Genomic DNA, 16,774 nt, shown 5'->3' on the forward strand with positions numbered 1-16,774 from the left:
AATTCATTGGTAGAGGATTTGCTTTGCCTAGATCCTGTACTCCCCTGCATACAGGCGTACATGCACACATACAAAGTAATGTTCTTCAGCATTGCTTCAATTTCCCTATTTATTAGAACAAAGTTCTATGTCAAAAAGCTATCCCATCTTTTGTGATTGTCTTGTGTGGTTAAAATTCCTAGAAGTTAAAAAGCCAGATTGCTACTATATTAAAAAAAAAATTAAACATTTTCTTAATTTTCTAGTTGCATTATCCTTTTTAAAAAATATTTTAGTTGTAGTTGGACACATACCTTTAATTTTTATGTGGCGCTGAGGATTGAACCCAGTGCCCCACATGTGCTAGGCGAGTGCTCTACTGCTGAGCCACAACCCGAGCCCCGCACTATCCTTTTTTAAAAGAATATTTTAGTTGTCGATGGACAATTAATTTATATGCAGTGCTAAAAATCAAACTCAGTACCTTGCACGTGCTAGGAAGTACTCTACCACTGAGCTACAACCCCAGCCCACATTATACTCTTTTATACACTATCTTCCTGTTGCCTCCAAATGTAAATTTTTCAGGTAACAGAAATATATACTTTTGTTTTTGACAGAAAATCTATTAACAAAATGTATTTTTTGTGGTCTTATTTGGCAGAGTGACATAAATTTAACCGCTCCTTGATTTAGACATTGTTATGAACATACATTAAGTTGTAATATAACCATGCTTTTAGGGCTTTGCCATATAAGCTCTTTACCCAATACACTATAATGGACCCTGATTCCTAGAGATTTAAAGACTCTAGTTCTTGGCCAGTGGACCAGTTTACTTCCTTTTGGCCAGATATCCCTCAGCTGTTCCTTGCCCCCCCTTTGCTGTTTATCTGAGCGCTTGGAGATGTTGTTCACTGAAGTCACCAGTCTTCATTATGTCAGTTAGGTTCTCCATGAGATCTGCAAGGCTCTCCCAAGAGGAAGAGAGTTTTTGCTTACAGACTCTGTAGCATATATACACATGATCTACTTCTTAGTGCTTCTGTAAGCTTAAATAATATTTTGATGACTTTTTCGCTTTAGATCTTCCTATAATTTCCTAACATTTATTGAAAATATTTAATAAAAAGTATCTCTAAATCAAAATTTAATTTCCATACATGTTCAAAGCAATGGTTACAAAATAACATGCAATTTGAAATGGTATTCTTTGGCGGTATGTTCAGAGAAATGGTGACCACATCTGAATACCAGGAATTATAAGGGATTGACAATGCATTTTCTAGTGAGAAGCATTTTACTTTCCAGTGTTCACTGTGATAAAAAGGTTGATAGTTCAAACAATTTATTGCTTCTTTTTGGTATACATAATTAAATGAAACATGTTAAACTCAAGGGAATTTTTAATAGGTTACTTGCAATTGTTATTGCAGGCAACAACTTGTACATGATTTTTATTTCCAAATCCACAAAAAACAAATTTTATACAAATCAGCACTGTAAAAATGTCAATTACAGCCCCAGAGGCTTTGCTGGCAGAGTAATTGTCTAAATTCTAGGATATGGGAAACAAGGTTTTTTCCTGGATTCATCTTTTTCTCTTTTTTTTTCCATTTTCTTTCTTCTTCTTCTGCTTTTTTTTTTTTTACAAAAAAATTTACAAGTGAAATGTTACTACGAAACTTTTTATAAGGAATTTTTGCAAAACATTTACATTTTACCATCAACTATTTCTGTTTTAAAATCATTATGCAGATTTAATACCCTATGCTGCACATCAATTTATGTGGGATGACAACTTAGTGACATGCATAAAAAAACACCACAAGGCATTAAAATGGAGACTTAAATACAAATATTGTTGCAATAAAACAGTTATAAAATTGAAAAATAGGACCTAAACATCATGCTTATCTAAGTTTGACAAATTAACTTTTTCTCCTAGATTACACACTTTTATTACTGTTCTCATGAGAGTGTGATAAATAATGACTTAACATCAAGTTCTAATGTAATCAGCAACACATACACAAACCTAACCAAAGAAAGTATACTGTAAGAAAAAACTATTCTAACACTGGAGTTCTACCATGATAAATACATAGCTTTGCACTGATAATTACAATAAAGAAAAGTTTTATAATGGTGGCAAAGGGAATGAACAGTGAAATGCCATTAAACAAGACTCTACTGCACATCTGTGCCTTATTACTTATAACAGCTATATCCCACTGAGTCAAATAAAGGACATTGAAATTTACGATTCTTATAGACAGAAAGTGGACTCAGAATGTTATGCAGAACAGACTGTCAAAATATTTCTAATTTCAGTGGTGAAATGTGCACCTGCTAACACAAATTAATATATTTTATATGCTATAAAGCTATCCAGATTCAGTTTGATAAATTTATAGTAGGTCTTATTGTTGATTAAAAATAACTTCCATCTCTGATGAACATACATGGGTTTGCATTACAACTGGTTCATGGAATAATGATTCAGAGTACTCATACTTGGTATTAACAACAACAAAAAGTGTCACTCGGAGGAAACATGATTAAAACATTAAGAAAGTTTCTTGCATAAAAAAATTTATAGCACTGATTGTGTAGCATAATGATAGATAAAATATATATTTGATGTTTCAGCTCCTATATAATAAAATTAAAATGAACACTACCAAATGCTCCTCTGTACCAAACAAAACAACAAACTGATTCTGATGTCTTAAAGCCAGATACATCAGTTGTTAAGAGTACATTAAATAAAATATACAAAACAATTTACAAAATCCAACTAAAATTTAAAGACTTTGTTACAAGTCTACAAAAGCTTTAAGAAACTTGAAATTTATAACCACAGTGTAAAAATTTTTTTTCCTTTAATCTCAAAGCTTTTTTATACAAACTGAAAGCACAAAAGACCTTCAGTTTTATATAACGCTACAAAGGGCTGGCCTAAAGTGTACATAGTGTAAACAGTGATCATTACAGTATTTCTCCTTCATCAAAAATACAAGAAACATCACAATTTTGGAAGAGAATTCACATGAGTAGTACTTTTCCTGAAATAATAGAGAATGCACAAGAAAACATGTACCTATATTCAAACAGTCCCCAAACCAATGATGTTAATAAACCAAGCAGGTAAAAACTTTAGTTTTTAAATGGTCAATGTTATTTTTGATTCTGTGTAAATACTTTTAAAAAACGGTAAGCATCTTACTAATGCTTAAGCTATCAGAATAATCCAATTTTTTTCATATGAAACTTTTGGCCATCTTTCCTAATAAGACCCCTTTCTATAAGATCCTTGCATAAACGATGAAATATGTTTTTCTTTAGTCACTATTTGACTGTAATGTATTCTGATTCTTCAAAAATAATTTCTGCTTCATAATATATCTCTTATATATTTATTAGGCTGTGTAGACTTTTAAGAAAAATTCAGTTATTGACATAATATGAAGACATTACTGTGATATAAATTCCTAATTAACCTTCTAGCACAGTACTCAAAATAAAATGGGAATGGCCAATTTGTAGTAAAGGAAAACAAAAAATTATAGTGTAGTTAAAAAATAATTTTCTGCTGACTTTGAAAAAAGTGTGATAATTCTTTCTTTGGCTACCAAGTCAAAGCATAAAGAATTCTGCACAATGTCAACATAACTCATATTTACAGAATATGAAACTACAAAATGATTTATAATCTATGCAAATATGTCCAATATAAACATTTAAAATGAAATTTTGTGGTTCAACCTAGGGTTAGGAATGTAATCAATCCTAACTTTAAAACAATGCACATTAAGTTGCTTCATTTTATTTTTCTGAAGCTATTATGAGTTGTTTAACCATTTTCTTCCCAGCATTTTCCTAAGGTTTCAACCTAAAATTTAACCTAAGATTTAGCTCTAAGTTCCGGTGTCTCCAAAATGGAGAAAGTAATTGGATTTCACTGATTGTCTGCATACACACTACTATAATGTAGTGGTAATAAAGATCTGAGATACATCTCAGATTACTGTTTTGGAACTTATCTAATTCAACTTTTGAAGGATTTCTAACATTTAGAAAAGACGGCCAAAACTATTTTGAGTTGATTTTCCAAAAATCAAGCTAAGGAAATATAATATTATCTCTATCATCAATTAACTATCTGTTTTCTGTGCTATAGAGAAAGAGGAAAAAAATTCACGTAAATTATTACTGCCTGAATTTATAACAAAGTACTTTCAAAGAAAATAAGTCCAATTAAGATCCAGCCTGCAAACTACTGAGGTCTTTTTAAACATATTAATACATGATCTTTGAGAGGGGAGGATTCTGTTTAAAGGTTATGTGATACATATTTCCAAATAACTACAACTTATAGTATGGAGGAAATACTTTTCTACCTGTTTCCAGTATATTAGTTTGTTTTTGTATTTTAAAAAATTCAACACTTTATGTGTTGAACCAAAACCCTGGAATACTTAAAGAAGCCAAGAATAAAAACATGATTTCCTACTCTGTAATCCACTTGACCAGCCCATTTCCAGATTTTCAAAGGTGTGTAAACTTAAGTGCAGCACTAGAGGTCTCTGTTATAAATAACTTTTCAGAATTCTTCCATGTTGGTTGAAACATTGGGTGTTGCTGGATTCGAATCTTGAGAAATGGCTGCAACTGTGACAATTCTTGGGGAGCCAAGCACCTCTGTAACAGATGAGTCCAGTTCTCCCGAGGTAACAATGGCAAGAGCTGTCCCGCCTCCTTTCTTATTCTGGTGCGTTTTGACATGTTTGGAGAGATGATCGCTCCTCATGAACCTTTTAGAACATTCTGGGCATTCAAATCTTTTCTCACCTATAAGGAAAAACAGTAAATGAAGTTATATACATTTTACTTAAATAAAACTGTAATTTTCAATAATTTCTCTTCTGGTCATTCCATACTTTTTCTATGGTATGATTTTTTTTTTGGGGGTATAGTTTACCTAGAAGCACAATGTTTTCTGTTTTTATTTTAAAATGCCATCAAACAAGTCCTATAGGAGAAAAATCAGTGAGTGAGAATACAATACTTAAGTTAAAGTCTTGGTTCTACTATGAACTAGAAATAAAAGCTGAACAAGTGAAAAAACTACTTTGGGTCTCAGTTTCCCCAACCAGAAGAATGCTTCTAATAGATGATCATGTCTACTCATCTTTAAAACTGTTACTTGAGTTTTAGTTTTAATCCCAAGGCATGAAATATTTTAGAACTATTTTAAATAAAGTAAGCCAGGAATTTAGTATTTTACTGAGTTTTTCACAAGGTAAAAATGGGAAGCAAGAACATGCTGAATTTCAAATTAAATAAAGCTTTTAGGTTTCACAGAAAAATAATATTACTTTCTATTATATAAAGGGATCTTCATGCACTTATACAAACATACGCTCTTCAAAATGTAAGACAGTCCTAGTAGAACTACTTCAGTTCTCTGGAATAAAAACAGTTACCTATAAAAGGAAAAAAGGTCATCTTATTTTTGTGTAAAATGGACAAGGAATATTAAAAATATGGTTAACTAGTATATTCTGATATCTAAAATGGGTGACTATTAGCTTCTAAAATTGTTAGTTAATAAAACAAAGTGATGTTTTTCCAGTCTGTCAGAACTTGGATAATAAGAAAATTCAGTTTAGCTGATTTCATTTTATGGATCTACCTTTGACATACCAAGACAAAATCTATAAGCTCAAGTTTGTCCAATCAGATATTTTCCCGTTATATGTTTGCATTTACTTTTTTGAAATAGTAAACAATTAGATGAATTCTTAAAAGATATTCAAACTAAAAGGCAGTAAAGGGATATGAATATTACAAATACAGATGACATTTAGGTAAGGTTGAAAATATTAAATGCAGTTCAGGCTCAATCTTGAACTCCTTTACCTTTTCAATGTTCTTATTTTTCTTTAAAAGAAAAAAACTGTTCTGGGCACACTGGTACAGCCTGTAATCAATCTAGCTACTTGGAAGGTGGAGGCAGAAGGACTACAATTTGAGGCCAGCCTAGGCAACTTAGTGAGACATTGTCTCAACATGAAAAGATAAAAAGGGCTGAGGGGGTATAACTCAGTGGTAGTGTGCCACAGAGTACCACCACCATGAGAGAGGGACAGAGAGGGAAAAGAGTAGAAAAATTTAAAAGAAAAAAAAATCTGTTAACAAATTTTAAAACTGGAAAAATTGTCAGCATCTGATTTTATATTTTATTTTATATATGAAAAAGCTGAGTTTCAGAAATTAATTTGCTTGAGAGTCATGCCATGTATTAGATTTACAGTCTGAATTCTTTATACTATTCTACCAGAGTGCAACTAAAGACTGATGTTACTTTATAGCAACAAAGGCTGTGAATTATCAAAATCAGATGGTGATAGCCTAAAGACATGGAATCATTCATAAGTACATAGCTGGAGATCAACCCGTACATAATGGCCATTTAACAAATATGTATTAACTGTGATATTCATAAGCTCAGTAATTTTTCAATAACAATCTGTAGATTATCTACAACATGCCAGGCACTGCTGATATGAAAAATAAACAAGTGAGCCTCTCACTTTAAGAAGCTTCCTTTCTCTTGAGAGTTACTTGTAACCATGTAGAGCTATCAGTCTCAAAGAAATTCTAGCACTCAGATACTCAGTGGCAAATGGTAAGATAAAAGGGAAATAATGGTGATGTGGTTTGTGTTAGGATTTCCCATCTACTCAGTGGTGTGGGCATCCAGTTAATCTTAAGCAAGAAAAGTTTCCTGGAATCTCATATGTGCAAATTATGTTGTATAATTCTTTTCATTAAGGGAATGACTGACTCATTTCAGTTCATTAACCTTTTCCACAGAAAAGTAAGTTGTTTTGTCAATTTCTAAATTTCCCACCCTCAGCAAACATTATCAGTATACTTTAACTCAAGGACATACAGTGCTTATACTAAGTATATATGATATCTTTTTAATAATTACTTTTATAATTATTAACAATATATGATTACTTTTATAATTATTAACAATATATAATTACTTTTTATAATTAATGCATCTAATTATCAAAACTGTTGGTTCTGGTTACTATGAGAATGATCCTATAAAGACATCCAATCCCTGAAACCTATAAATGTGTTACACGGTAAAAGAGACTTTGCAGTTGTAACTAAGCTTATAGAGCTAATATAGGGGGAGTGTTCTGAATTATCTAAGTTGGCTGGTCACATGAGCTGGTCAAAGCAGAGGACTTACTTTACCTGGAGTCAGAGGATTAGAAGTGTGAGAGGGATCTGACCTGAGTAACTGGATGGGGTCACATGGCAAGACTGCAAAAAAAAAAAATATATGGGTAGTCTGCCTCTAAAAGCAAACACTGGGAGCCCAGTTGACAAGCAGCAAGGAAAAAGGGACCTTAGTCCTACCACTGCAAAAAGCTGAATTTAACTGCCAAGAGGAATGAGTTTGGAGCAGATACTTTCCCAGAGTCTTCATGAAAGAATGTGGCCCTGCTGACACCTGGATTCTGGTTCTGTGAGATGCTGAGAAGGGCCATCAACTGAGCCCACTCAGACTTCTGACCTAAAGAAACTGAGATAATAAAGCATGCTATTTTAAGCTGGTATATGTGTTATGTTTTCTTCAACTCTTCTTTATAAGAACAAATGCAGAATTTTGCCAAATATTTACTTGTATTTAAGTAATAATGATTTTTTTTTCATTAGTAATTATACTACCTGATTTTCAAATGTTCAAACATTTTTTAATTCCTGGATTAAACTTTGCTTAGTTATGATAGCCTATCTTTTTTACATATTGCTGAATTTAGTTTGTCAACATTTTGTTGAGAATTTTGACACCTAAACTTTTGATATTGGTCTGCAGTGTTCTCCTTTTTACCTTGTGAAGTCTTTGGTTTTGCTAGGTCATTGTGGGCCTTGCACAGTGAGCTGTACAGTATTTCCTCATAAATTTTCAGAGACTGTGTAGAACTGATATTTCTTTCTTAAGTGGTATAATTGGACAATCAAATCATCTGGGCCCTGGGTTTTCTTTGTTCAAAGTTTTAAAGTACATATCCAATTTCTTTAACAAATATTGAACTATTCATGTTTATCTATTTCTTGTTGAACAAGTATTTGTAGTTTGTGTCTTTTAAGGAGTTGATTCTCAAATTTAGAAAGCAGAGTTATGCTCAGCATTCCTTTATTACTCATTTAATGTTTACTGGGTCTTTAGTAATGTTGGTAAATTTTCTTGACAGTCTACCTAAAAAGACTTACTAGTTTTATCTCTTTTTAAAAAATTGATTTAAAAAAATGACAGCGGAATGCATTACAATTCTTATTACATGTATACACAGTACAATTTTTCATATCTCTGGTTGTATATAAAGTATGTTATACCAATTTGTGTCTTCATACATGTACTTTGGATAATGATGTCTATCCATTCCACCTTTGGTTTGATTAAATTTCTCTATTTTTTTCTATTTTCAATTTATTTCTGCTTTTTATTATTTCCTAACTTCTTATTTTGGATTTAATTTGCTCATGTTCTAGTTTCCTACAATGAAAGCTTATGAGTTTACTGACTGAAGGCATTCCTTTTTTTTAAATAGGAGGATTTAATGGTATAAATCCACTCTAAGCATCACTTTACCTGAATCCTACACTTTTTTTTTTGTTTTTGTTTTTGGTACCAGTGACTGAATTCAGGGGCACGTAACCACTGAGTCACATCCCCAGGCCATTTTAAATTTTATTTTAGAGACAGGGTCTCACTGGGTTGCTTAGGGCCTCACTAAGCTACTGAGGCTGGCTTTGACCTTTCAATCCTCCTGCCTCAGCTTCCCGAACCACTGGGATGATAGGTATGTGGCACTGCACCCAGCCTATAAGTCTTAGTATTTGTATTTTCATTCAGTTGAAAAAAAATTACTAATTTCCCTCTAGACTTCCTCTTGATCCATCAGTTAATCAGAAATGTGTGATTTAATTTCCAAACATTGGAGATTTTCCAGATATTTTTATTTGATTTGTAGTTTCATTCACTGATGAGGAGAATATATTTTGAATGATATTTGTTCTTTTTAACTTGTTAAGGTGTGTTCATAGCACAGAACATGATCTCTCTTTGTGTTACATGCACCTTAGTGCTTGCTCTTCCACTGAGCTACATCCATAGCCCTTTTTATTTATTTTAAGACAGGTTCTGGCTAAATTGCTCAGACTAGGATTAAAGTTGTGAACTACCTCAACCTTCCAAGTATCTGGGATTACAAGTATGTGGCTTCATGTTGGGCTTCATCTGCACTTGAATAAAATATGAACTTTGCTGGAATAAGATTTAAAAGTGAGTTTTTGAGTGTAATTAGTTGGTTCATTAAAAAAAAAAAAAGGCCATCTGATAGTTAGGTGCAGTGGTGCATGACTGTAATCCCAGTTACTTGAAAGACTGAGGCAGGAAAAGTTGAGGCCAGTCTCAGTCATTTAGCGAGACCCTGTCTTAAAATAAAAGTAACAAGGACTGGTGATATGGTTCTGTGGTAAAGCATCCCTGGATTCAACCCTCTAGAACAAAACAAAAAAAAAGTCATCTGACAATTTTAATTAGTATGTTTAAACCATATAATTATTGATTTGACTAGAATTAAGTCTATCACATTATCTGTTTTCTGTTCGTTTTTCATTTTCCTTTCCCCTTTCCTTTTTATTTTGGATTTTTAAAAACATTTTTTAGTTGTTGATGTACCTTTATTTTATTTACTTCTTTATATGTGGTGCTGAGAATTGAACCCAGTACTTCACATGTGTAAGGCAAATGCTCTACTGCTAAGCCACAAATCCAGCCCCATATTTTGTATTATTTTAATAGTATTCTAATTTAATTTATAGAATTATCTAATTCTATAATGTATCAGATATTTTATAGGAGTTACATTTAATTTTTATTATTTATTCTTCCTTCTAGTTTCTCTCTAGCAATATTTATTTTTGCCATGAAGAACTTCCTTAGCATTTCTTTTGGAGCAAATTTGATGCCAAAAACTTTTTAAGTCTTCCTTCATCTGAAAATAACTTTACTTGGTTTTTGTTTCCACTGGATATAAAATATTGAATTGACAGATCTTTTCTTTTTCAGGCCTCCAAAGTTTCTGAGGAGAAATCTGCCATCATTCAAATTTTTGTTCCCCCATATGTAAAATGTGTTATTTTCCTTTGGCTCCTTTTAAGATTTTTTTCTTTAATTTTCTTTTCTTACTTCTCTCTCAAGATACAGGAGTTTCTCCAGTAGTGTCTTCTGTTGGATGTGGCAGTGCACACCTAAAATCTCAGTAACTAGGGACGCTAAGGCAAGAAGGATCACAAGTTCAAAGCCAGTTTCAGCAACTTAGTGGGTTCCTAAGCAATTAAGCAAGACCCTGTCTTAAACAAACAAACAGGCTGGAGTTGTACAGCCTCTATAGGTTTGATTCCTGGTACCAAAAAAAAAAAAAAAAAAAAAAGGCCAGTTGTGCAGTTATGTTTTTTGCCTAAACCTATGCAGCACCCACAGGATCAGAAACACTGGTGAAAAACACCTTTGAAACTCACCCATATTATGCACTGTTTTACAAGTTTGATTTCACTCCTCAGTTGCCAGTTATTGTTTAATTTTCACTATTGTCATTCAGATGCTCGAGAAAACAGACTAATACCCCAGAGTTTTTAGTGTAATCAAATGGCACTGACAGGCTGCAGACAGCTTGATCCATTGTGGCTGACAGTGAACTAAAAGACAACAGTTTGGACCATTTCACTAACTTCTGAGGCATCTATATTAACAATACTGGGGGAAATTTCAGTGCAAGTGATGGAGTTTTTATTTTTGATCCAATTTTCGTTTTTTTTTTTTTTAAGTTTTAAAATAAACATTTGGCATGCATGTGCCAAACACATCAGTGTGAAATAACCATTTTTTTTCAAATCACAGAACTTAAAATTAAATTCATAAAATCAAAGATGTTTCTTAAAAAGTGAAAGTTTTCTAATAGTATAGTAAGTGTGCAAGATAACTACAATAAAATATTCATAAAGGTAAACTACATTAACACATGAACACATTAAATATATACATCTATACAACATATGTATTATAGACAATGTGACTTGGTCACATTGTTGTACTGTTTCCCAATTAACGGGAAAAGTAACAGTAAATCTTGACGGTTAAGAAAAAACAGGTTAAATATTTACTACAACAAAAATAGAAAAGGAAGTTATCAACAAAATGATGGTGTCACACTTTTGCAAATGAAAACAGAGATTATCAAAGAAGAGATGTTGTAGAAGAAAGCCAATCTATCTTCTGAGGAAACCTGTAAGAGTCTGGGACTCAAAATGGTGAGAAGGAAACAGTATAAAACAGAAAAAGTCTATACATGGAATACAAGTCTTACTATCAATTTTTGCATAAATAAAAATTGGAGCAAAATATTTGAGGATCTGTATGTATCTAAAGAAACATTACTTGGGTTTGGGTTATATTATTGAACTTTGCTAATGAGACATCTTCCAGTGTTGATACAGTGCCCCACGCAAGAGGCTTACAATGAAAGTGACCAGCCTATAATAAAGTTTTCATAATCTTTCACTTAAACATATTCTTTAATCATCATGATTAACTTGAATAAAAAAGAAGTTTCACTGTACAATTCAGAAAAAGCCAGACAGAGACAAAAAACTATATTGAATGACATGAAAAACTCAAGATATTTACAGCAAGCACCTGCATCCATCTTATGAAAACAGCAAGCAGTAAAAAAAATAAAAATAAAAAATAGAACAATAAAAGACATTGTTGGAAATGAAAAAACAATTCAATAGAAATATATGACAGACTAAAGAATGTCACAGAAAATAAAAGAACAAAGAGACATAAAATAAATAAAAATAAAGCAAAGGCATTGTATATATCTACAACTAAAAAAAAAATTGGTAAGACATACTTACATTGGGTATCCACTTCATACAATGACACGAGAAAGGCATTAACCTCTGATATTCTTTCCAACAATTCATAATCTAATTCAATCTAATAATTTAGTCTCATCATGAGAAAACATTAGATAAACCCAAATTAGGGAACATCTTACAAAATACCTAACCTAGTGTTTGTCAAAGTGTAATGACAATAAAAGATAAGAAAAGAACTTGGAAATCCCAAAGATTGTAAGAGACTAAGGCACCATGACAAATAAATACAATGTGTTATTCTAGATTTAAACATAAGAAGTGTATTTGTGGCAAAGTCTGTAGTTTAACTAACAGTATGGTGATAATTTCTTAGTTTTCATAAGTCACTGTGGTTAATAAGAAGTTAGCATCAAGGGAACTTTCATAAAGAATACATAAAAACTTCACATTATCTTTTCAACTTTATTAAGCATAAAATTATTCCAAAATAAAAAGTAACAAAGTTGTAGGGGGAAAAAAAATCACATCACCTTTAAAAAAAAAAAAACCCAAGAGAGAATGACAATGGATTTTTAATTGGTAAAACAGAAGCAAAAAGACAACAGAGTAATGCAATTAATGTTTTAAGGGAATATGATTTTGAATCTAGAACACTATATTAATCAAATTAAGTGGAAAAGCAAAATAAAGAAGTTTTCAGACAAAATCACTATCCCTTTCTTTTCTTGATTAGGAAGCATTTCAGAATATTTTTCCAGCAATGAAAGGAGTAAACCAAGTAAAATGATGAGATCTTTGGAACCAATATGAGATCTAAACCATATAGCAGGCAAGAAAGATCTCATGATTACAGCTGTGCTGCACTCTGACACAATCAGTCCATGTCCAATCAGAAACATGGAATCTCCAGAATATGGAGAAAATGAATGAAGTTGGTTCTAGAAAACTTGAAATAATTGCAAAAGTGATAAAGTTAGGTAATACAAAAAAAAAAAAAAGGTAGAAACTCTCTAGAGAAACTAAAAACAATATGAAGAAAACAATAACAGTACATATATGATCATAATGTAATTATTAAATAATTTTCAACTTTAAAAAATTAAGCTATTAAAAACAGATCAGCATTTATTGATGAAAATATAAGCATTTTAACCTCAAGAGAAAGAGAGGGTAACCTTTTAGGTGAATGAGATTAAGAGGATAAAAAAAATGAAGAACAGACATGTAATATCTATATTATAGAGGGGTAAATCAAGAGATAATGTGTGGCCTATATAAAGTTTGAAAAGATAATCTTCTAGCTGGGTGTGGTGGTGAATAACCATAATCCCAGCTACGTGGCAGGTTGAAGCAAGAGGATCACAAGCCTGGGGCTAGCTGTAGCAATTTAGCAAGACCCTGTATCAAAATATAAAGTGGGACGCAGCTCAGTGGTAAAGCACCCCTGGGTTCAATCTCTAGTACAACAAGAAGGAGAAGGAGGAAAAAGAGAATAATTAATGAAATGAAGAAGAATGTAATTTTAAAAAACAATCTTTAAAAAATATTTGCAGTGCTAGAGATCGAAATCCAGGCAAATATAAGCTCCTTTATAGGATTTGATTTTTAAACACTACATGCATGTATCATTTTGAAGACCTTTACATTTTTTCCTCCAAACAAATACATCATTCACTATATTCAGCAGTGACTAAAAATAACTCATTTATTCATTCATAGTAATTCAATGTGTTTCTACTGATAGTAGTGGTTAAACACTGAATAAAATGGTTCTTGCCCTGGATGGTCAAGGCTTTCAACTTAATACTCAACAGTTATTCCAAAAGGTATTTTCTCTCTCTCTCTCTCTCTCTCTCTCTCTCTCTCTCTCTCTCTCTCTCTCTCTCTCACACACACACACACACACACACACACACTTTTTTTTTTGTTGGTTTATTTTTTGGTGGTGTTGGGCTCAAACCCAGGGCCTCACACATGCTAGGCAAAAGGATGTACCACTGAGCCATATCTACAACTTCTTCATTTTGTTTCCAACAAACTCAGTAAACACGTAGAAGTTACTATGTTAAAATCTTTTAAAAAAGCAACATTTGTAAGTATGCTGATATTGAGTTTACTATTTGTGTTACTATGTTTTGTTTTTTTCATGGTGCTGGCCATAGGGCCTTGTACATGACAGGTAAATGCTCTACCATCAAGCTATATTCCTAGTCCCTAACAAATTTTAATTAAACAATTTTGGGGGGCTGTGGCTGTGGCTCAGTGGCAGAGCACTTGCCTAGCATGTGTGAAGCACTGGGTTCGATCCTCAGCACCACATAAAATAAATAAATAAATAAAACAAAGGCATTGTGTTCATCTGCAACTACAAAAATTTTTAAAAAAAGCAATTTTGGATAGGGTGTATTTAAGACATTTGTATCAATAAACATGCATAATGTATATTTGATTCTCAATTATCAAGATAGTAGATGATGATGATGGCATGAATCATATTTTTTAAAAAGAGAGGGCCTAAATAATTAACAATTGTTAATATTTAACTTGAAAGCATATGTACACGTAAATCCTTTAGTAAACCTGTCTTGTATATCCGTGTGAATGTAGATGTGTGGCACATCAGGATTTTATAAACACATCATCTTTTTGGACAAAATGATGCAATCACAGTGTGAGATTCCACATCAAAGTTGTAATTTTTCTTAACTTCCTTAATCTTTCTTACTGCTATTCCAGGGTAGAAATACAACATTCCTCTTCTATAGACATAAATAGCAGATAATTTTCCCACAAAAGATACAACATTATTAAGGAATTAATTTTAATCACATCATAGTTGACAATGTCAAGGGTGAGTTGGCATTAAAAGTTCATAAAATACAGGAAGGTATAAAAACTTTTATAAAAAACTTGTAATTCACTGCTTTAGTACCAAGTCCTCCAGGGATTGAGCCAATAAACTAATTCTCACTGTTGTTACTACTATGTGTGCATGTCAAATCAGATAATTTGGCATTTAACATTTTTTCTTTTCTGAGACTGTACAAAGGAGCTAATTTCTATCTCATAGAGTTGCTGTTATAATCAACATATTCAAAATATCTAATAAATGGTAATTGATTAAAAAAAAATGTTAGTTCTAAGCCAGACATGGGGACATGCCTCTAATCTCAGTTGACTCAGGAGGCTGAGGGAGAAGGATCACAAGTTAGAGGCCAGCCTCAGCAACTTGTCTTAAAATAAAAAAGGACTGATGTAGCTCAGTGATAGAGTGCTCTTGGGTTCAATCCCCAGTTCCCTGCCATCAAAAGAAAAAGTCAGTTATCCTCCTTTTGTTCCACATATACTTGGTTTAAGTTAAGGTTAATTCAATAAACTACTTAAACTAATTTGTTCAGCAGTTAAATACTGATATATGACAGGCATGTTCTAAATAGAGTGGGTGAATGTTCTGAGAGACAGAGACAGAGAGACAGAGAGAGAGAGAGAGAGAGACAGAGAGAGACAGACATGGGGGGACTGCTTTCCCAGATGTTAAGACCTAATATAAACCTATGATAATTATTACAGATCAATAGAGAAAGAATGAGTAGACAATAAATGACTTCCTAGTTGGGCATGGTGGCACATCCTGTAATTCTAGTGACTTAGGAGGTTGTGAGGCAGGAGAAGCAAGAGTCTGAGGTTAGCCTCCAGCAACTTAGCAACTCTATCTCAAAATAAAAAAATAAAAGGGCTAAGGACATACTTCAGTGCCCCTAGGTTCAGTCCCAGTATGCCCGCCCCCCCAAAAAAAGGAATTACTTTCCATAGGGAAGAGAAATAAAATTGCAGCCCTGATTCATTTGATCATCAAAAAAAAAAAAAAAAAAAAAAAAAAAAAAAGAACTGATTGAACAAACCAAAAATCTTGACTGTTAAAAGGCCAAATTAATAAAAAGAAAACTAAAGCCATTAAAAGAAAATGTTTGAATAAACTTTAAAAAATCCTGGGAAAGAAGAAAATTTCATAAACAAAAAGCAAAAAACAAAAGATCTATATCTGACTAAATAAAACTATAGAACTTCTGCATGACAAAGTATAGCACAATAAAAAAAGGTTTGAAATACAGAATCTGCAACATATAATATGAATAATAAAAAAGAAAACAATTCAAAAGACAAACAAGGAAAAGAAAAATGAACAGAAAAAAAATATATAAATGACCCCCACACATATGAAAAGATGATTGATCTCACTGATAATTAGGAAAAATACAAATAAGAAAAATAGAAACCATTGTAGATAGACAAAAACTTCTGAGCCCTGATGCTGCTAACAAGTGAGCACACAGCAAAGTGGAAACTAATGTCGCCTACTAGTGAGTGGAGATTGTAATGGCCACTGTGAAGATCTTTTAGCTATTATTTAAATAACCACATATACACATTCTCTAGTATCCAGTAATACAATTATCCACATGTTCACTGAATATTCACAGCAGCAAAGTTTGTGACAGAAAAAAAAAAAAACCAAACTAACAATAACCTCAACAGACTGGGAAATGAATTAATATAGGTGGTACAGTCATGTGACAGAATACTACATAGCTGTTAAGGCACATATACTTGAAAATATACACATATATGTGCTTGAATAATTTTTAAAACAGTAAAATTATGACTGAAACATATTTATGGAACATTTTTTAATTTACACAAAACATTATTTTATATAGAGAATCATGAATAATTTGTGTAAAGGTATTAGAGATGCACTAAAAACTTTAACACATTAATAAATTCACTGGAGCTGTTGTCTTCAATATTGACTTTG

General features: G+C 32.2%; 1 protein-coding gene across 3 annotated transcripts in view; it reads right to left on the minus strand.

Moving 5' to 3' along the window:
• Positions 1–1,367: 1,367 nt before the first annotated feature.
• Positions 1,368–16,774, minus strand: part of SP4 (Sp4 transcription factor) — a 62,580-nt gene continuing 47,173 nt past the window's right edge. For all 3 annotated transcript variants that reach the window (XM_081284033.1, XM_081284032.1, XM_081284031.1), the window contains one exon: positions 1,368–4,833. In XM_081284033.1, the coding sequence (XP_081140159.1) occupies positions 4,586–4,833 (248 nt within the window). In that variant the 3' untranslated portion in view covers positions 1,368–4,585. The remainder of the gene's footprint in view (positions 4,834–16,774) is intronic.

The sequence above is a fragment of the Spermophilus citellus genome (assembly GCF_964194105.1).
Source record: "Spermophilus citellus genome assembly, chromosome: 3".
Lineage (NCBI taxonomy): Eukaryota > Metazoa > Chordata > Mammalia > Rodentia > Sciuridae > Spermophilus > Spermophilus citellus.